Raw genomic sequence first — 23,559 nt, 5'->3', positions numbered from 1 at the left:
TTTATTCAAGTAATGCAGAAATAAAAAGAAAATAATTTTTATGTACTGTTGAGGATCACCACATATGGTATCTTAGGTGGTTGTCATCATAACCTCAAGGCAACCAGAAAAGAAAATTGGACCAACTGCCTTGATATTGTCTTTGTGCTTTAGGTCCTAGAAGTCAGAAAGTTTTTATCAAATGTGCTTAGACTAAATTCCTCTTTTTAAAATCTCATTCTCACATTTTTATCCAGGCCATTGTGTCACTTTATATATTTGAAGAATTATATGGTCTCATACAGCAATGTTCTATTCTATCCTTTTTATTTTAGAGATGAGAAAACTAAGGCCTAAGTAATTACTTGTCTTACCCAAAATCATACATCTACTTAGCTGCACAATGCAGACTTTAAGTCTGTATCTTACGCATCTTACTATTGTCCCTGTAGTCTTTCCTGTTCTAACATTTCAACATTTTATTCATTTTCCCTACTTTGTTTTGTCAACAAATTCTCCTTGAAAAAGAATACAAAAAATCACTTGTGTGTCTAATATCAGGGAGATATTATATATTGTGTGTATGTATATATATATTGTATTGAGCAATAATTAGTTGGCTAATAAATTTTATTAGTGGTATTTTATAGCAACAGCAAGTGATATATATATTTTAGGATCTTGTTTCATCAGAAATCACATCTAAAGTGGCATGTTCCAAATCTTTGCTTTGGGAGAATAGTCTTATTTTCCCTGTTAGAATTGTAATAATGATTTTCCAGTTATTTCCATGTGCCAGCTTTTGCTAAGACCTCCTTCCTTTGCCTGGAAATTTTGCTGAATTACTAAGGAAAGCATTTGCAAAACATTTGTTCAGTTAGAATAACCCAAACAGTAGAATTTATTATAAACACATCTGCTGGCAAACATTTATTGACAATCATTTTAGGTTTTATTTAATGGTTTTTCAATACTCTTTTCCCAAGAAATATCATTCACTATTATTATGACCTTAATGTCAATGGGATCAAGTTCTAAACATTCACCTGTTAAGTTTTATTAAAAGTGTCAAATTATTATCATAAAAGTAGCTTCAAGAAGAAAAAATAGAGGCAAGTGTAAAATGCTAAACCCCATAAAATACATTTTTAAACTTCTTTCAAACAAAATAGTAGGCGGTGGACATGATAGTATTTATCTGAGAAATATTGAGCACTCTGTAATTTATTGAAAGACTTACAGAGTTTTGTAAGAATGGTTTGTAAGCATTCTAGTTTAGATTCTCTTTATTATTGCCTGTGATTTGTTATGTATTACTTTAATTGCCTCAAACATAATTCTTAGGCACCATTAAGATTTAGAAACAAAAGCTTGAGGCTTGTGATACTCCTCAAATTTTCCAATAGAAAAAACAAAACAACAGTTCTGCTATTTTTTTATAGTCTTGTAGTCTAAAAGGTTTCCTTTATATTGCCTTATTATTGATAATACATAAAACTTTTTACTACGTCTGTTGACATTAACTCCCTGATCTGTTTTGAATAAAAATAAGAACCGGCAGATAAAAGTAAAAGAGGTAGGTATCCTGTTGTTTAATAAAACTTAGTGTGTTTACCTCCCTCTCACTTTCCCTTAGAAAAAACAGAAAAACATTTTAAGAATAGGAATCCAGAATCTTGGTTCACCTTTGTGGGGAGATGACATTTGCTGGACAGAAAACTGTGACAGCAATTTCAGTCTTACAAAGTTCCTCTATATGCTCCGTGGTCTTCTCCGAACCTCTCTTTCAGCCTGTATCATCACAGTGCCAACACACCTTATCCAGGTAAGAACTTTCCAAAACTACTTTCTCCTAACTCGTGGTTTATACTGAAGAGCAGTTTATAAGTGCTTTATGAACCTGGTAAATTATTTTCATATGCCATTTGGATAAAAGAGACTAAAGATGCTTGAAATGCCGGAGCAGCAAGATGTCTTTTAGATTATTCAATTCTCTAGTACTTGTGATTTTGATATACAGTGAGTATGTGGTAATTTCATCTTCACTAATTTTATTATTTTTTTCTTTGATTTATTGTGAACTTGCTAGTATCATTGTGACATGAGGTTGATTTTGCTGTCATATCTTGTCGTTGATCATAAAGCTAATCTGAATATAGATCTTGAAGAGATATTTTTACACCCATGTATAGCAGCATTATTCACAACAACTAAAATGTAGAAGCAACCTGACTGTTCACTGACAGATGAATAGATAAGCAAAATGTGGCATATCCACACAACAGGATATTATTCAGCCTTAAAAAGGAAGGAAGGGGCTTCCCTGGTGGCGCGGTGGTTGAGAGTCCACCTGCCGATGCAGGGGACACAGGTTCGTGCCCCGGTCCGGGAAGATCCCACATGCCGCGGAGCGGCTGGGCCCGTGAGCCATGGTCGCTGAGCCTGCGCATCCGGAGCCTGTGCTCCGCAACGGGAGAGGCCACAACAGTGAGAGGCCCGCGTATGGAAAAAAAAAAAAAAAAAAAAGGAAGGAAGTTCTCACATGTGCTACAACAAGGATAAATCTTGAGAACGTTAGGCTCAGTGAAATAAGTCAGTCACTGAAAGACAAATACTGTGAATACAGTTATATGACATACTTGGAGTAGTCAAAATTATGGAGACAGAAAATAGAATGGTAGTTGCCAGGTGCTGGAGGTGGGAGAGAATGAGAGTTATTATTTTAATGGGTATGGAGTTTCAGTTTTACAAGATGCAAAGAGTTCTGGAGATGGCTGGTGGTGATGGTAGCACAACATTATGAATGTGTTTAATACCACTGAACTGTACACTTAAAAATGGTTAAGGGCTTCCCTGGTGGCACAGTAGTTAAGAATCCACCTGCCAATGCAGGGGACATGGGTTTGAGCCCTGGGCCAGGAAGATCCCACATGCCGCAGAGCAACTAAGCCCGTGCACCACAACTACTGAGCCTGCACTCTACAGCCCGCATGCCATAACTACGGAGCCCGCATGCCACAACTACTGAGGCCCACGGGCCCAGAGCCCGTGCTCTGCAACAGGAGAAGCCACCACAATGAAGAGTAGCCCCCGCTCGCCACAACTAGAGAAAGCTCATGTGCAGCAATGAAGACCCAATGCAGCCAAACATAAATAAATAAATAAATTTATTTTTTTTTAATGGTTAAAATGGTAAACTTTACACTATATGTACTTTACCACAGTAAAAAAAAAATTGAAAAAAAAGATGATCTGAATAGGACTAGTCCCCATCTTCCCTCCTTGTTTCTATATATATTTCTCCTGAAGTTACACTCTCATAAAAAGAGGTGTCTCCCCAGAGAACGAGGGGTCTTTGTAAGATTTCCTCATTGGTTCAAAAAAGTTCTTGAGAGTGTTCAAGGGGCAAGTTTGGGACTGTTTCCACAGTATGTATGTATATATGTACACATACACTATAACATGATAGTAGAAATAATATAACTGAAATACCTGCTGCAATGAATGGAATGTGAAAGTCAAAGTAACTAAAATCACTGAAATCATTTTTTCTAATGTACATACTAAAACACTTTGATTTGGAATGAATTATAGCAGAGAAGTTTTGAGCTTTGTTTTACTTCTCTAAGAAGTAGCAATTATAACAATAATGAGAGCAACTAGCAAATAAAAAACACTAAGTCAGGACCTACCAATTCTTATAGAATTTTTATGTAAATGCTATTATCTCCATTTTACCTATAAGGAAACTGAGGTATAGAGAAATTCAGAAATTTGATCAAGGTTAAATACTTGAGAAACCATAATTTGAACCCAGAAAATCAGATTCTAGAACCATATTATGACAAAATTCTACTACAATATCTAACAGATTTGTATTCTGGAACTCATTCTCTCAAAGCTAGTAAATCTCAAATCTTTAACCTTAGAGCTAAATAGAAAGGACTTGAAGGGTTCATCTGAATTAAGCTCCTGTCCTTGGATATGTTAAGCATTATCCCTGTTTCACAACTGAGGTCTGAACTTATATGACATATTCAAGCAAATCAAAGAAACAGGGACTATGCTTGGTGACACTCCAAAGGTCTGTGAGAACTTTACATTTAATTACATTAACAGAAATATAGCAGATGTAATTGAAATTTGGAGGTCTCCAGGGAGTACTTGAGTACTCGAATAAGAATAGACATATAAAACAATGGGATAGAATTGGCAGTCTAGAAATAAACCCATACATCTATGGTCAACAAAATTTCAACAAGGGTGCCAAGACCATTCATAAGAAAAGAATAACCTTTCAACAAATGGCATGGGACAACTAGATAGCTACACGCAAAAGAATGAAGTTTGGACCCTTACCTCACACCATATACAAAAATTAATTCAGAATGAATCAAAGACCTAAATTTAAGAACCAAAATAATTATGAAATAAATATACGTATATATGTAATTTTAAAATTTATTGCAAAGGTGCCTATGCAATAAAGAAAAGAAAGAAAAAAATTTCTAAGGCCGTTTTGGTAGTGATCATCATTATTATTTAGAGAAGAGATTCCAAACCTATTGTGAATGTTTGTGACAGTGATTCCTCTAGCCTCTGAGGGAAGAGCAGTAATACTATCAGAAGACTTCAAATCATCCTATGTACATCACTGAACATTAAGCAGTATTTGAATTTTGGTATTTTATAGATATATTTGAATTCTTGTAAAACTGAAAAAGATATAATTTAAATTCTGCTTTTTAAAATACCAGTAAAGAGACTATTTTGAAGTGGATATAGGAAAACATAAGGTTTTTCCTATTTTGAAATGGAAATAGGAAAACATAAGACTTTGGTGACCTTATACCACAGTCTCTTCCCTAGACAATTTTGCCTAGCTATCGTATAGTAGTCTTCTGGTCCTAATATCAGTGGAGCTATAAAAAAAAAACAAATAAATTATTCCCTTGCTCTTTGAGCATGACATCTGACCATATATTTGGTTTTTTATGAAAATACTTAGGAGAAAATGTAAAACTTAACAGTTTGCTTAAACCAGTCATAATATAAATAGTGGATAAAACTCTAAATAACTCTTAAAGACTGGCAAGGAAAATCACAATGTTTAGGCTAAGAAAAGAGAGTAAGAAGCGGAAGCCATATGCTTACAAAGCTAACCAAAGACATATGCATACACAGAACCAGGGAACTGTGAGTTTGTTTAATAAAAACTTACATAGTGATTTCTATAGGCCAGTTGCAGTCCTAAGATCTTTTCAAATATTAACTCATTTAATCCTTATAATAATCCTATATTGTTGGTGCTATCATTATTTCCATTTTATAGATAAGGAAAAAGGGACAGAAAATTTAAGTGACTTTCCCAAGATCACACAGCTACTTGAGTGGCAGGATTTAGATCTAAGTGTTTCCCTTCCAAGTACCATACTCTTAACCACCACGCTCTGCTGCTTATTCAATGGAAGTTCTAAAATAGGGTCAAAATTAAGAAGCAGACTGTGCACAAAGTAGCATTCAATGATAGAAAGAGCCTGGGCTTTAGAGGGAGATAGACCCAATTAGTTATTTGGTCTTAGTCAAGTCCTAACTTTCTCAGCCTTAGCTTCTTCATTTGTAAAAATTCAGAGGATTAGCAATAACATGTGCTCACCCAGTGCTGGCACATGGTAGACACTCATTATATGTCAACAATTGTCACCTTCACTATTGTTACTTCATCAGACCTCCAAAACTGAGAATTTGAACAGAGATCAGGCTACAAAAACTAAGGTACACAAGTCCATCGAAGTAATAGAAATCTTAAGCTTTCTGCCTCTTTTTATGAACAACATAGACAGGATCTTCTTACAGGTTGGACAGGATCTTCTCACAGCTTAGACAGGTTAGGAACCTTGGCTGAAGTCAGATGGCCATTGAAGTCTTAGTAACATCACGTTGTTGTAACATGACTCTTTTTAACATCATACATCAACTTCCTCTCGACTATGACCAGTGCCTTCCCTGCAGACTCTAAGTCAAGGTTTAAATGGTGATTGAATAATTTATTCAATCAACAAATATTTATTGCAAGTACTATTCTAGGCATCCATGGGGATAAAGTAGTGAACAAGACAAACAAGGTCCCCTCCTCCTGGAGTTTTTTCAGAAATATGAAAGATAGAATGGATGGAGCAGACAATCAGTATATGTACATATTTTGGATGCTTGAGCTTGGTATTTGAGAGTAAGGTAGATTCTGACAGGAAATAGAAATGCAGTTTGATATCCTTGGAAATTTTGTCATATAATTAAACATCTATAGATAATAGAAGTGTGACACCTTTATATGAATATATTATATAAAGTAACACTACATTAAAAGTATATAAAATATCTATTTCTCTTAGATTGGGAAAAACAGCCAATCACAACCCTCAAAATGGGAAAAAATATTTGCAAACGAAGCAACTGACAAAGGATTAATCTCCAAAATATACAGGCAGCTCATGCAGCTCAATATCAAAAAAACAAACAACCTAATCCAAAAATGGGCAGAAAACCTAAATAGACATTTCTCCAAAGAAGATATACAGATTGCCAACAAACACATGAAAGGATGCACAACATCACTAATCATTAGAGAAATACAAATCAAAACTACAGTGCAGTATTACCTCACACCAGTCAGAATGGCCATCATCAAAAGATCTACACACAATAAATGCTGGAGAGGGTGTGGAGAAAAGGGAACCCTCTTGCACTGTTGGTGGGAATGTAAATTGATACAGCCACTATGGAGAACAGTATGGAGGTTCCTTAAAAAACTAAAAATAGAACTACCATATGACCCAGCAATCCCACTACTGGGCATATACCCTGAGAAAACCATAATTCAAAAAGAGTCATGTACCACAATGTTCATTGCAGCTCTATTTACAGTAGCCAGGACATGGAAGCAACCTAAGTGTCCATCGACAGATGAATGGATAAAGAAGACGTGGCACATATATACAATGGAATATTACTCAGCCATAAAAAGAAACAAAATTGAGTTATTTGTAGTGAGGTGGATGGACCTAGAGACTGTCATACAGAGTGAAGTAAGTCAGAAAGAGAAAAACAAAGACCGTATACTAACACATATATATGGAATCTAAAAAAAAAAAAAATGGTTCTGAAGAACCTAGGGGCAGGACAGGAATAAAGACGCAGACGTAGAGAATGGACTTGAGGACATGGGGAGGGGGAAGTGTAAGCTGGGACGATGTGAGAGAGTGGCATGGACATATATACACTACACAATGTAAAATAGATAGCTAGTGGGAAGCAGCCACATAGTACAGGGAAGCCAGCTCGGTGCTTTGTGTCCACCTAGACGGGTGGCATAGGGAGGGTGGGAGGGAGACACAAGAGGGAGGAGATATGGGGATATATGTTTATGTATAGCTGATTCACTTTGTTATACAGCAGAAACTAACACACCATTGTAAGGCAATTATACTCCAATAAAGATGTTAAAAATAAATAAAGATTACATGAAGTTCAAAAAAAAATAGCCAATCAGTGTTCTTACTTTAGTTATTAACATTCTGTCAGACCTGTACAGTAATGATTAGTTACCCTTTATTGTACTTTTGGCATGCTTCCCATGTTTAATTTCATTGTAGAGAAGGAACACATAGTTAAGGAAATTGCAGAGCGGGAAAAGTTAAAATAGGGAAAATAATGACATAGATTCGAAACTGACTTTAACTTATTGTTGTAATAAGACTTTTGCAAGTAGAGTGGAAAAGAATTATTTTTAAATTTGCATTTGAACTATTTTCTGCTCAGCCTCATAACTTTGAACTTGAAATAGTTTATTTCCATTGGGTTAGAGATTATTTTCATCACAGCACAGGAAATAACAAGCATACATTGAAACAAATGGATAAAATAAATTCTAAATATCTGTTTGCTGAAAACACTAAAATTATTCATCAAATATATTATGAATGTCTTAAAATATGTATGCGTATAAAGTCCTAAACAATTCTCCCTGTGAAGTAGTATTATTACTCATCTGGTCTCTTGCTAGAATATAGTTTTAGTATCTGCCCAAAGACACTGTATTAAAAATGTATGTGAAAATGGCCAAGTTAAATACAGACTTTGTTACATGCTGAACTGTGGAGTAAAGTGTCATTAGAAGGAGCAGAACTATGGACGGCTCCCCTATATTCCAGCATTACTCAGTTCCCAGTTCCCTGCTGTGTAGTTGTTCCACTCGCCAAGAAGCCTGTTAAAGAGCCCCCAAGAGCATGTGTACGGCCCTCCATGTTAATAGTTAATTGGTGAGGATGGCAAGATGAGAGGACAGCCGAACATGTGGTCTCTCAGACTCAAGCAGTAGACAGACCTTTAGTTATAATAACAGCAGCTGCTCACATTCTCACAACTCAACTGTTCAAAACTGTTGTCGAGTGAAGATTACCATGGATTGAAAAAGAAAGAGGAAAAGTTACATCTAAGAAAAATAACTAAAACCCTACCTTGAAACTCTTCCTTCCTATTATCTTAAGTATGAGAATATTATTTCAACTCTTAAAATCTTAAGTATAAATTTCCATGTCAAAGATTGTTATATTCAGCTACATTGAACATTCTGCTGCTTTTTTTCCTGTTTACTGTTAGAAACACAAATGTACACCCTTCGAAACTTTTTAACTACCTTTTTTTACACGGAGATAACTTTGAAGCTGTTACAATTGGTTACTGTTTGATTTCCATATCTCGCAATATATGAAACTCTAATGTTTTTTGGTCTTATAAATGAGAACTGGCTTACTATTAGTGAAATTTGTCATCCACTTGCAAATTATACAAATATTTAGTGCCTTTTAAATTAATTTTATTTTCAATTATCAGTGACAGTTCTGCTTAAGAAAAATGGTGACCAATAACATTTATTCTTTTTGGAAATAGAAACTTAGTTTCATGCCTTATTATGATTATATTGGCGAGGCGAAAGGAAAATAAATTTCCCCTAGCTTATGCATTTTATTTACACAATCTGTGACAGGTTGTTCTTGATTTGTATTTTTTATTGATTGAAAGCACTTTTACCTGAAACTGTCTGGAAATAAATATTAAAGCACTTAAAGTTGTAATTAAAATAGGAAAGGTTAATTTTCTATACCTTTCTCACAGCTTTCCTTTCAAAAAGAAAATTTACTTTTTATTATTGCTAATCTATTCAAGCTGTCATAATCTACACTTTTAAGGAATTTTTAAATATAAACGACCCAATAAATTTCTCCTTAACTATAATAATGCAGGAATGAAAACTTCCTTGACATTTTTGATGATAAAATATGAAATAACTTTTTCTCATTCTACAATAATTCTTTGTATTGCTAGCATTTAATGTATTTGCTTATAGAACATTAGTTGGTAAACTATTTAAACTTTCTTTTATTCAGAATAGATTTTAGATTTGAAACTGGCCTATAACATATTTTTATTGGTCATCACTGGCACTTGGTCAGTAATAACCTTATTCAGTTTTTATCATAAACCACTATTTTCCAACAATTTTATCTGTGGAATTTCCCTCCCCACCCTCCCCCCGCCTCCAGCTACCTCACTGAAGAAAACTATCACCAGCATTAGTTAGCTTATACCAAGGAAAAATCATTTTCTGAAAAGCAGGAAGACAGGCCCTTGTTACATGTCTCTTGAAAATTGAATGAAGTTTTAGTGTTATTTTAATAGATATATTTTCAAATCGATCTTCTATAATATTAATATATGAAAACTTTGAACCCACTGAAGTAAATGATGCAGTATGTTTCAGTGTGGAGAAATTCAGAACAAACCTTTTCACATCCATAAACTTTTGTGTTCATGCTGAGTATTTTAGCAGCTAAACTCTAAGGCAAGCAATGGACAGCTATAGAACTAACCACTAATATAGGATTATGAAATGTGGACTCCAGTGGCCTTGTGAATTTCTCTCAGTGTGAAATCTTTTATTCTTAAAACAAGACCTAAGAATAATTGTATGGTAAGGGAACAACAGACTCTTACGAGTTTACAACTATAAAATTCTGGAAAATATTTTTTTTGTAATTGTTGATATGAGCATCATTATAGGAAAGCATAACAACACCTTCTGCCATATAACTTAATCTATCTTAAATGGTCTTTTTAAATATACTTTATTAAGGAGAATTATTATTTGAAATGGTCTTTTTAAATACAGTTTGTTACAGATATTTAAGGCTGAAAATTACAGATTCAATCTCTTGATCACAACTATCAATTATTAAAGGATAAAGTTGGATATTCTGGGTATCAATTTTTCATATTCTCAACTAAGAACCTGCCTTAATTTTTCTAGACCTTGTCAACTACTCTGATATAGATTGCAAAAAATTAACATTTTTAAAAGTTTAAAAAGAATTTTTTAATGAAATGAATCATGTTAAACCCATATTAATTTTACCATATTTGTCAAATTCCAGTCTTTGAAAATTTAGTAACTTCATACAAGTCTGTTTGGGTGTAAACAGAGTCTGTTTTTCTTTACAACAACAAATAATAGAACTGTGTTTCAACTCTGCTCCTATACGCTTGTATTTATAAATTTTTATAGTTCCAGTTTTTTTTTTCTATTTCATATTGCACAATCTAGTGTTTGATTAATTTTTTAAATCAAATCTTAGCTTGTATGCATTATACTTATATTTCTAATTTACTTTCTTGGTCCAGGATGTTTGAAAGTTTTTACACAAATAAACTCCAAATTTCTTATAAGTTTCTGTCTATGTAGAGCGTTAGGAGCAGTATATGTGCCATTTTGTCTTAGTGTAAATATGCGTATTAAATAAGGGTAGCATATTTAAAACTGTCAGTAAGATTCATGTGTGTCTTCAGAAGTAAAAAGAGTCATTTAGAAACCTTTTATTATAATTAATCTAACCAAATCATATTTGATAAGGCATACAATGAAAAATAATGTTGACTTTAAATACTTTTTTGCTTTCCCTAAAATTATGAAGTTTTGGTTCATATGGCGATTCATACTATATAGTTCCTAGTAGTGGTGATGGTTGTTAAAGTACTATTTAGAGCCAAAATTTTCAAATATATCAATGATAGAAATAGTGAAATGTCTCATCACAGTATGGAGATTGAGTCATCTGTTGGGGCATATGGAATCTTTGGCTGCTGGACTGCATAGTCTTTATAATGCCCAATGTCCAGGCATGGACACAACTGTTCTGGGAGCAGAATCGGGGAGGGACTCTGTGTTTCGTCTCCTTGAACATGATAGAAGAAAAAAAGAGGAAGGATCTTTAACATTATTTTTATTATAGACTCTTCTCTACTACATCACTTTTGTGTACAGAAAAGAAGTACAACTTTACTTAATTTTGTATTTATTTTACAAATAGAATTACTAAGCTTTTTATTTGGGTGTTACAAGCTTTCTGAAAAACACCTATAAGAAAATGCAAATTTTGAATTATTCCTATTTATATACTTAGATGCATACCTTCCCTTAAAGAAAGGTTACTGTCTTCAAAGAAGGGCGATACTTATTTCTTAATATCGAGACAAAACATGCTTGTAACAAATTATAATTTAAAGCTGTTTAAGTACCAGGTCATATATTATATCCTAACATTATTTTTTAGCCCTTTGCTATTAATTACATTATTATTACTATATAAAGAGTTCCCACTTCTCTAATAATGTTTTCGCACCCTATGTAGTTAATCTTTAATGTTGGGGAGGACGGGAGAGAGATTAAATTAGCCTTGTAACCTCTTTCTCTTCCAGGCTGATGATGGAAAATAAAAGCTCTTAGCCACAAAATGTAACACTTAGAATTAATATTTAATTAGACTAGCAAATTGTACACAGTGGCTGAAAGCTTCCGAAGAGTTTTTAGTGCCACAATTGACCTACAGGTTTAATAATAACTCACTTCTAGAAGCAAGTGCCAGTTCAGCATAGTAGAGCCACTGTAAGAAAGTCCTGAGAGATTAAAATCAGCAAACCAAATGGCAGGCAGGGATTCCTGGGATGGAGCCTTCTGGAAAGCTGGGAGCTGGAATAGCTTTTAAGCCAGGATTCAGATGAGAACAGTGGGTGAAAAAGCTGATCCCTCCTGTTCTGGGAGCTTCTGGTTGTAGGCCAAAATCTTAGAACAGATTTTTACTAAATGTTTTTGCTGCAGCTATTAACTTACATTGAAAATCAAATATTGAATAATTTTTCTGTAAAATTTAACAAAATTTTTGTGTAAACATTAGGTTTTAATTTCTTATATATTAGTACATAATATCTGTAAACTCAGATCATTAGATTATCAGATGGGTTTGGCGCTGTACATCTATGCTGTTTTGCTGTGACATGCTGTTTCCTTGTTCCCTGTATAGTTGATTTATATGGTTCATTTCTATATTATTTCATTACGGGGCATTATGCAGAGCCTGAGAAAGAGATTCTGAAGTCTGTAGCCCAAGAAATTTTTTCTTCCAGAAGAGATATATATCAACAAACATAAATCAGAAGCATTTTTAATTTTTAAAGACCTAATATTTATAAAAGCAATTCTACATTTGTTTATGCTTATGATGCAATTAAATTATAAGTAAATAATTGGACCTCCTGGTGAAACATTGGATCCTTATATCTCTGAGAAATTAATCTGGTGAAAAAATAGGATACCATGAGTTTGAAAATGTGCAAACACAGAACAGCCAACTAAAAAAGGAACACCTTACATAATTTGTTGGTTATATCTTAAATAATTGAAGGAAAGCTAGTCATTAGTTAAAAATTCAAGCAGGTGAGAACCTTGCCAGCAGAGGGAGTAGTCCTGTCTTCCGTCAGGTTCCCATCATATTCCCACCTGCCTCAGCCTTTTTCGCAGCCAGTCTCCCATCTGGACCTGGCTCTGTCAGCCTGTTCCTGATGACAGGCTATAATTTTATACTCAATATGGGATTATTCTAAGCTGATTTTAAATTTTAGTATCTTTAACCTACCACTGCATCGCAAACATCAGCTGGATGCTCTGTTTGATATTTGGATATTAGCAGTTGTTTTTCCAGGCAGAGTGTGAGCTTTTGGACATCTGCGAATTGCATTTTAAGGGTTTCATGTATAAAGTAGTGAGCAACAAATTTCTGACTTAGGAAGTTACCCATAAAAGATTTTAAAATACAAGTAAATTTCCATGGGAATAATTTCTGTAATATGAAACTAGATGATGTGTAGTTTATTAAAAATGCCTAAAATTAATTTTGAATATTTTGCCATTATTCTGTTCAGCCTATTCATTCCAGCATTTTGTTCAGTCCATTTATAAGGGTTTTCAGAATATGTAAGTTTTTGTAATGTTTTATATAATAACTTACTAAAAAATAAAACTGATGTAAACAAATGTTCTGCAAAGCATGTAGTATTTGAGACCAAGGTAAATGTAAATAATATATCTGAAAATAATATCATGTGTTCTTTAAAAAATGCTTCAGTTTTAAGGAACCAACATTTTCATACCAAAATATAGAATAACAAGTATATGATCAGATGGAAAACAAAAAATATGGCTCCATTGCTTAATCCTAGTAAAAATCCTGGTATTTGGCAACATACTCAGCAATTTCTTTTGCCCTTGAGGTAGGTATATTTACCAATAGCTTCTTTGTGAATATGTTTTAAACATTAGAAAAAGGAACCAAAATATGATTTCCCTACATGAATATCAATATACAATGCTACCAAGAGAGTGTTGCCATTAGGATTTTTTTAATTTACAGAAGTTCCTCCATATTTTAAAATTGTATGTGACTTTGAATAAAGTTCAGTATTAAATCTGGAAAGATTTAATCTAATACCTTCACTAAGGTATTAATATTATTATTAATATGTATTAGTATAATTTTGATAAAATTATATTCTTTCTTAAACTCAAAATTAATTATGAATATAATTATCTCCCCACTATCAATTTTTTTTTTTTAGTAAAATAAGAGTCTAATCCACAGAAGTAAGTGACAACTCTGAGAAGGTGAGGGAAGGCATGTAAAAAGTTATAAACTGTATAACTGTTTTAATTTTATTATTTCATAGTCTTGATTTCAATTGAATGGAGAACTTAATAAGCATGGAAAAACAAATACCTCATTAAATATCCCTAGATTTATCCTTTCATTCAAGTTTGTTTTTTTTTATTACACAACAAAAAAAATGTCATGAGTTGTGGTATGTTGGTTTCTAATATCATTTTTCAAAAAATGTTATTATAACTTGAGCTGTTAAGTAGAATACTTGCTTTTCTTGTGGTGATTCCCTCCCCACCATAGACACACACATCGTTTCACATAGTAGGGTCAAACATAAAGTAATTTAAATATTTCTTTAACTTTTCAATATTAACTTGATAGTGCTTTTGTGCTATTGTAGTCCCAAATCTGATGTGCGTGCCATACTCAGATGGAGCACTACCCTTCATACTGTGTGTTTGCTGTCTTTCTTATTTGAGTAACCCAAGAACTTATTCTAATTTGAGGCGTTTCACAAATGCTTTATGTCAGTTGATTTATTCCTTTCAAGTTTCTTGATAGTTAAGTGATTGGTTAATTACTTTTTAATTATCTTGCTAAAATCTTTCCTGGAAGTATATATTGTATTAGTACAAACTATATCATTTATATTGTTGAGATAATTAAGCCCAAGTAAGTAAGGAAATATTCAGAGTTTTTTGATATATTCTCATTGTTACTTGGTTACTCTAAATAGGTATCTCAACTATTTTTATTAGAAAACAAAGAGAGCTTCCTGTGGCAGTAGTTGAATTTTTATCTCTTAACAAAGTTCTTAATTTTGGCTTTATGAGCTTTGAATTGGAAAATAGCATTAAATTAACCTTCCTTTATTTAAAATCTATTTAATGGATTTGGCATATCCTAATAAAAAGAGGTTACCATTCTGTAGAAGTAAATAGGAAACATTCTATGCAACCAAACGAGGAACAATCAAAACAAAAACTCTGTGAAGTTTTTTTGTGAAATTAAAATTGGAGTAAGAAGGTAGTCAACTGGACATTCCGATTTGCCTTTTTTATTTGCAACATCATTTGACATAATTTAAATTTAAGTAATTAATTAAGAAATTACACCACAACAGAAAGTTTTAAGAACCTTTTATGTAACTTAATACAATGCTATTTGGGATTGCCAGCAAACTCTTAAAACTCCTGGACCCTGGCTCTCTTCTGGCTTCCCTCCTAGTCATGTCTTGGCTACTATCCAGAGCTGACAACTTTCACCCAGGACTGAAGGGCGATTTGCCTAGTATAAAAAAGACTTTTGAGTCATCCTAGATTTTCACATCCAGATGGGCAGGAAGGAAGAGTGGCAGTATCATTGTATATATTTGGGTGATGTCATTATGCCATGCATGTGGTGTAACCATTAATTTACTCATACTGGTGAATTCTGAATGTCCTTACTCAAATATTCCTTATTGGCCACTATATTGCAACAACTTCAAATTTAACACAAAAATTATTCAAAATTTATGTCTAAGTAATAGATGCACAAATACCTTTACTTCTCCATTTCCAACTACATACATATACTGTAGACTAAAGAGGTTTCGCATCTTGGCTAATAACATAAAAACACTTAGAATCTCTTAAGATGAGAATATAGAAGTTCCAGTTTCCAGGCCTCTGCTAAAATCATTATGCTAAAGCTTTCTGAACATTGCAGGTTATAATAAGACAATTTATTGTCCATAGTGCATTATTCCTAAAGTGAATTGTGATTATTATGCTTTTAAGGATATTTAAAAGCAGTTAATTTTAGATTCTTTTAAGTAAATTTACCTACCTTTATCTGAAAGACCATTTAGTATTAATATTATGATTTGAAAGACATTTTGACAAGAGTGGTTTAAGGGTACGATTACATCAATATACCACATTCCCTATGAATCTTGGAGGTAAAGAAGTAATCTGTAACACTATTTGAACTTTTAAAAAAGTAAGTACCTTTACATGCCCAAATATCTTTTATGCTCCTACAGATAATTGGAAGACTTCATGAGTTTAGGGTAAAATTCATCTCATTCAGAAACTTAGATGTTATTCTTATATAATTTCCTGTGCTTTTTATTTTATAGACATTTTTCAGATATCTATACAACTTTCATAATTAATCTGGTTTGCCACATTACATAAACTGTTTTCCAGAATTGCTGTGCAGAAAGCAGTAAGCTCACTGTTAAATGTAACTTATTTTATGGTAATGATTAAAAGTTTATTCTTGTTCTGATACTTCATGGAAGCTTTTAAGATAGAATTTCGTTTGTAGTTAATAACTGATGTAAATCTATGGAACTTAGCAATATGACAAATGAAATATATGTATGAGTTTATGAGATTTTAAAATCTAGGCTGTCTGTATCTTTTATATTAATTCATCAGTTTTTGTCTGCATGGTGGATAATTGATATTTTTAATCTTCCGCAAATTACCTTAAAAAGGCTTATAATGTAGATAAATATTACAGGATGTTAAGTGATTTATTAGTCAATTTTAAGGTTTAATTAAGGAAAGAAACCTTCTTTGAAATAAATGTCAAGTTGACCATTTAAATACACAGGACCTTGCTTATATACTACTAGAATGGAAGACTAATTCCATACTTAAACCTTACAATTTCTATCATTCATAAGCCCTAGTTTATATCACCGAAATCCTGATATTTGAGTCGTAACAAAAATTGACTTTTATAATTTTAGATTCAGATATTTAGATACAAAGGCTCAGTCTTCTATTTATAGATAAAAGGAAATCTGACCTTTTTGATTAAGAAATATTGTCAGTAGCCTTTATAAGTGCTTGTTCATCTGAGGGTCCATGGCAGGAGTACTCTTCCCAGTTGAGTTTATCCTAAAAATGAAATGATAAGAGTCTGCTGGTTGTTATCTAAGATCCTTCTTAATGGGAGAACCACATGGTTATTCTTCATCTCCCACTTGTTCTCACCCTCTACAGCCAACTCAGCCATACCCCACCCCCACCCCAACATTGTTCAGTACTCAGCACAATGAATCATTTTCAAGTTGACTCATTGTGAACTGTCTCCCAGCTGTTGGAATGTCTGGCAGACATTTTTGTTTGGGTGAAGAATAACTGGCTGAAACCCAACCTGGATGAGCTCGATATAATGGTCTTTGGCTAAAGAAATATTGAGAGGAGCATGTTTATGGCCTTTGAAACCCCTGTTATTCCTGGAGTAGGACCATCCCCTGTGGCATAGAACTGAAAGTAAGGGATCAATCTGGATTATTTTCTCACCATTGAATGAAAAATTGCCTTGGAAAAAATAGGCATTTCCAAATGATGTTCGTTTTTCTATTCTTGGTACCCCCCCTCCGTGATTGAAAGTATTAAAGACAATTAAGGATAATTACTTTTGCTGCTTCCTTTTAAGAGCACTATTTCAAAGGCTGTAATATTCTCTTCATAACACACATTTCTACTTACAGAGGAGTTGCAAAGTACTGCCCTAGATGTGAGTTAACTAGTCACTTCAGCATAATGTTTAGTGACAGAGGCTACTGTGTATTTCAAACCAAGTCAGTTAACATTAACCAACCCTCTTTTATTTTTCATTCTTATGTGATCTTTACAAGAGAATTTAAACAGAGGAATACCAGTAAGCTCAATAGTCAATCACATTTTCAGAAAGTGAACATATTTGATTATATTTGGACTTTTCTTAACAGGGGACATAGCATGAGACTGTAAATTGTCTTGACTGTTTTACATTTCCCATACTTTTTCTTAAGGATTAGTTTTAAAATGGTATATCAGTGTATAAAATGGGAGTTTCAAAATTATAACATTTTATAAACAACAATCTTTCAACTTATCCTGATCTTCAGATCAAATGTTTTTCTAACGTGTTATAGCCTATAAAATAGTTTTCAAACCTATCTCCCTATCAGGAGTTATAAGGAATACTGAACTTTATTAAATAAAATAATTCAAGAAAACCTGCAGATTATTGTGATTATATTTTTAATTATTATATTTTTATAGCCATGAAATTCTGGGTATTTTAGAACTATTATTATTTAAAATGTGACATCTTTTATAATGTATTGTTCAGCAGTATTTTTGATTCAGGTCTGGTTGTGTTGGGAAGGAAAGGGTAGGCTACTAGTCTAGTGCTGGTCATCTACAATCTTTTCTTTGCCTTTATCATTATTACAGAGTCAAATAGCAGCATCTGGAAAGAGAGAATAGAAGACTGCAGAGCTGGCCATGCTGCAGACTCTTAGCTGGACCCTTCCATGTTTCTAATATGATACAGAGGACCTCAGCTATTATAAGGCTGGGACGTGGTCCCAGTTGACAGATGTTAGTGGGATCTTCCCTTATACATTATACTGTGCTATATACTGCTTCTAAGTTCTGATGTTTATCAGATTTTCCGATGGGCACTGGGTAAAGTAATTTGAAAAAATAATAGTATATGAAAATAAAGATAGCCTTGCCCCTTAAGACAAGAGAAAAACTATTTTTCTCTGAAAACTAAGGTATGCCCTCTCAGCTCTTCGAATTAGAATAGCATACCTACATGGGCCATATTTTTCATCCAGTTTTCCACCTGTGGTAGCTTTAACTTTTAAGTTATTTCTCTATGTTGATAGCCTATCTTCTCTACAATTTGTCATTGAGATGGCATAATGACATTGTCTAGATGGTATATTTTAAATATAACATGAGTCTTTTGTTTCCTTGTTTTACAGAATAAAGCAATTATTGCTCGTGTTACAAACTTGTCAGATACAGTAGTTGGTCTGGAATCATTTATTGGTTCTGAGAAAGAAACCAACCCATTATATAAGGATTATCATGGTAAGCAACATCTTTATAATGAAAAGGGCGTGTTCCAATTGCCTGGAAGAATCTTGTCCAGTCATAATATCTACTGTCATGTAGCATGAATTTTATTTTTTAATATATCTGTTAAACGTTTTTCCTTCCTGGCCAATCTTTCATGGCAGCTTGTCATCAAACTACATTATGACTAAGAAGCACAGTAGCTATTTGAAAGGTGTCAAACCCAGGTACTAAGGCATGGCTCAGTCAGATGTACGTTTTGTCCCTAAAGTTGCTGTGAAATCAGTCTTACTTATTAACCACGTTAGAAATGAATATTATATAAATTCTAATAATAACAGCTATGTATAGTGGTTTATACTTTACAAAGCTTAGCTGTATGATAAATAAAATTCATACTGTATTACAGTTAAAAAGTCCTAGTCAATCACATTTTCAGAAAGTAAACATCTTTTATTATATTCGGACTTTTCTTTGATCATTTTGTTGTTAGAGTTATTAGCAAGTTTTAAAATGTTACCACCCTAGTATAAACACAGGTCAAGTAATCAGGCTTCTTACTTATATTTTTTGACTTTTAATAGTATTTTATTCATTTGGTTAATTTGGGTATTTTTTTAAATAAAAGTTCCTACATAGAACTGTCTCAATAGGGTAAGTTTAGTAGTTATGCTTATCTTAGATCTAAGCTGAATATAGAGTATGGTGAATACTAAATTTTTACCTATTTATTATTCTGAATGAATACTAATTACTGCTATTATTATTGTGGAACTACTATACTTCCATGGAAAACCTTAGTCTAAAGACTGAATAGCTTATTTGAAGCCTGCTACAAGATTGTGTAAGATTGTGATTGTAGGACTGTGGCAATTTCTAGAGTCTACCAACAAAAAGATTATAAGATACTTATGACCACCAGGGCTTTAAAGAGTTGGCATAAAACCTTTTAAAAAAAATAATAAAATAGCATGATCTAACAATCGAGTATTTTTTAAAAGGCTAGAAAATATAAACTGTGAACACAAACTACATAAAATAATTTGCCTCATGATCATTGCATAAGTGTGCATGTGGTATATGCCCAAATCAACCCTCTATATAATTCATTTAATATATTACTATTGCTTTGGTAGGAAGAGAACTGTTAAGGTTAAACTATTTCCCTTTTTTTTCTTTTTTCTAAAATTTGTATTAAACTATAATTGACATATAATATTGTATTAGTTTTAGGTCTACAACATAATGATTTGATATAGGTATATATTGAGAAATTATTACCACAGTAATTTTACTTAACATCCATTACCACACATAGTTACACTTTTTTTTTTTTCTGTTGGTGAGAACTTCTAAGATTTACTGTCTTAGTAACTTTCAAATATATAGTACAGTATTGTCAACTGTAGTCACCATGGTACACATTACATCTCCAGGACTTATGTATCTTATAACTGGATAAACTATTTCTTTAATTTATTATTTCATTTTATGTTAAAACAACTCAAGTTAAACATTATCTTTATAAGTTATATCTGAGTATCATTTTTAAGTACTATGAGTTTATAAATTTAGTAAAATCATATTTTATATTTTAAAAAATATTATTTTGATTGAAGCATTTCAAGGGTTGAAAAGTTATGATTTTTTTGTGCTGAAATCTCTGGATTGATCAATTTTGTTTGCCACAGATTGATGGGCGATTCTGATGATAAGTAAAGTTTCTATTAATTAGAAGGACCTGATGAATGATTGATTCACTCTGTAAGGCCTCCTGATTTAACAGTTAGCTAAACAAGCACTTACAAGGTTAAAATGAGAAATGTGCAAGTGGAAGTATGGTGTGATTATTTCTAATATATTTTACTAAATAACTCTGTATGAGATATTTTTAATTTGTATGTAAAAGCTGTCTTCTTAATAACACCTTTTGCATTTTCTTAAGTTTAAAAAATTAAGTCAGATATTTTAGTGAATTATTTTTGAAGGTGCCATTTCTAAAGTTAAGCAGTTGGAGGTTGACCCTTTTAAGCTAACAATAATACATTACTAAGCATCCAAATACACACACGCACAAAACTATATACTAGAGAAGCAATTATGTAAATAAGATTTATCTAATTTGTTCAAATCTGGATTTCCCTTCTTCCCCCATGTTGAGGGATCAGTGTCTTTGGGATGGTAATTTTTAAATATGGGCTGAGTCAGGCAGAGAGACGCGCTGAAGAATCTTCCATGTCTTCATCTGTGGCAAATGACCCCGAGTTTAGTCAGAAACTGCATTAAGCTGCACAAAAGCCATCCAGTGCCCTTGTCAGAAAAAATTAGCACGTGTTTCTATTGACAAGAGGCCAAAGCTCACGGTTTACCTAGCACTGTTACAAAGCTTAAAACAGCTACATAAAGGTCTAACATGCCACAGAAATGAGTGTCTTGGGATGGCATGGGGGTTAATGTTTGATGCTAGAGTGTGCTCTGAAATGTAGTTTTCTTCAATGGTTTGTTCAAGTCATTAATAAGGTATAAAATGAAATACTTTTCATTAGTGCTTCACTGGTTATCAGGAACCCATAAGCCTTGTTTTGCTGGCTGCTTACTGGTGCATTTAATAAAATAAAGATCACTCAGTGGTGCCGTGGGCAGCATGCAAGGTGATAGCCATATTTGCTTACTGTAAATACAAGAGAAAATCACACAAACCGGCTGTAGTTTTGACAAGTATTAAGATCCTTCTTTACATCTGTACTTCTGTACCAAAGTGCAATTAGTTTTCCTCGCACAAGGATTTCTGTTTATCTTATTCTGCTTGATTACTTGAGTATAATCACACCATTTGCTTCATTGCTCCTGGTAGTAAGCTCCAGTTTTAAAAGGGGGAGGATGCTTGTGTGTAAATTTACAGAATTCTGCTGTAAGACTCTTTAATTTATGCATCCAATGACAGCGTTTTTTTAATTTTTTTAATTTTCTTTTCACAAGGTTTGATTCATATACGGCAGATTCCTCAGCTTAATAACTTGATTTATGATGCATCAGATGTCAAAGACTTAGCTTTTAAATTAAAAAGGAAGCTATTCACCATTGAGGTAAGAGAGAATTTTTATGTTTGAGTCACAGTCTTGAGGTAAATAGTATCTCTTTTTCTTTTACTTTAATGAAAATCATAGGAGATGTTTTACGCTAAATATTTTTAAGTTCTTTTGATGTAACAGAATAATTTTTTTAGACTATCCGTTTTTGTCTTTTATTTTAATGGTATATCATTAGAGTATAGCAAAAATGATTTTGTTTTAAACGTCTGTTAAAAGTAAGGTCCAAACTTACATGAGAAGTATGACTGAACATTTCCAATGCTTTCAAAAGCATGTTTAATTAAATGTTAATGAGCTGTGCTTATTTGTGTGTGGAGTGTGAATGCTACCCACAATTGTGTATGGCTAAGAAAAGAAGATCCTTATCTACATTCTAAAAGCAGTTTTCTTTACTATTAGTGAAATCACCTTTCCGCTTTCCGTGCTGAATAAAACAAAAGTATAACTTACACCAGCGTTTTTAAGTAAATTTTCTATAGAAACTTAAACTTTTTTTGTGACCTTTATGCCAGCAATAGTGACAGAAAGTAGTAGTGCAAAAGATTTATTTCAACTTAATCTTGCTAAAGAGCAAATGAACATAGCACTATTAAGCAATTAAAGTTGGTGTATTTATTAATGAAATAAATGCTCAGAAGAGAGAGAGAGATGGCTTCTGGGTGATGTGATAGTTATCAGGATAGTCACTGGTGCAATTTTTTTTAACAAAGACATAAAACAGCCAAGCAGCCTTGACAAACCATTTTGTTTAATCTCTTTTCAAATGAAAAGCTCTTAAGCAGGCCACTTGTCTTAACTGCTTGAAACCATAAAAAGAGAGAATTGCCACCAATAAATTAGCATATTTTTAACTTCATCATCAAATGATGGTCAATGTGGCTTGGCACCGCTTTGGTGTTTGGGACTTCACCCTTAAGTGACCACTCTGGCCCTTTTTTGACCCTCTGCCCTCTTTAGCTGGCCACTTGATAAGGTAACTTAATGGTGCTCTCTCTTTTTCTCTTTCCCTTCCCATTTGCAAGTGGCACTAACCTATAAATCATTGTAAGGGCCCTATCCAGTGACAAATTAATGTGCCCTCCTCCTAATTAATGGTCATCAATGTCCTTAATTATCTAATCCTATTGAGAGCAGTTAATAGTTAATCAGGCAGCCAGTTCTTCAAGCAGGTCATCTCTGCAGGAGTGTTAGAAGTTTCTCATCTGGGGATGCTCCCTTCAAAAGCCACTTAAAGCCAAAAGAAGGAGAGTGTAGAAATAGTGATTCTTGAGCTAATTTGCCTTAGTTCTCAAAAGGAACCATTGAAATGGAACCCAACACTGTAATTGTTCAACATTGTTTCAGTTTTTCTGACAGAATATTGGGTAATTTACCATAATATTGCTAACGCTTTTAGAGGGATAAAGTTATAGTTGTTAGCATCACAAGGAAAACATGCCTCCTCATTTTCTTTTAGGTGGAATTTATATATTTAATGAAAGATATAAAATTTTTTCTCCATGTTGCACCTTTCTCCCAAGATGAGTATTCTGACAACGAGGTCTAAGGTATCATGTCTGTCACCATACAAACTAAGCAAGGAGATTC

At 33.1% G+C, this 23,559-nt stretch overlaps 1 protein-coding gene across 2 annotated transcripts in view; it reads left to right on the top strand.

Annotated features, from left to right (window-relative positions):
* The window catches only part of ELP4 (elongator acetyltransferase complex subunit 4), a 239,823-nt gene that overhangs the window by 79,201 nt on the left and 137,063 nt on the right, over window positions 1–23,559 (top strand). For both annotated transcript variants that reach the window (XM_082627310.1, XM_082627311.1), the window contains exons 7-9: window positions 1,616–1,804; window positions 18,787–18,895; window positions 21,860–21,966. In XM_082627310.1, coding sequence (XP_082483436.1) covers window positions 1,616–1,804; window positions 18,787–18,895; window positions 21,860–21,966 — 405 coding nt within the window. The remainder of the gene's footprint in view (window positions 1–1,615; window positions 1,805–18,786; window positions 18,896–21,859; window positions 21,967–23,559) is intronic.

This window comes from Mesoplodon mirus, assembly GCF_964341445.2.
Source record: "Mesoplodon mirus genome assembly, chromosome: 7".
Classification (NCBI taxonomy): Eukaryota; Metazoa; Chordata; class Mammalia; order Artiodactyla; family Ziphiidae; genus Mesoplodon; species Mesoplodon mirus.
This window is presented reverse-complemented; position numbering and strand designations above follow the sequence as displayed.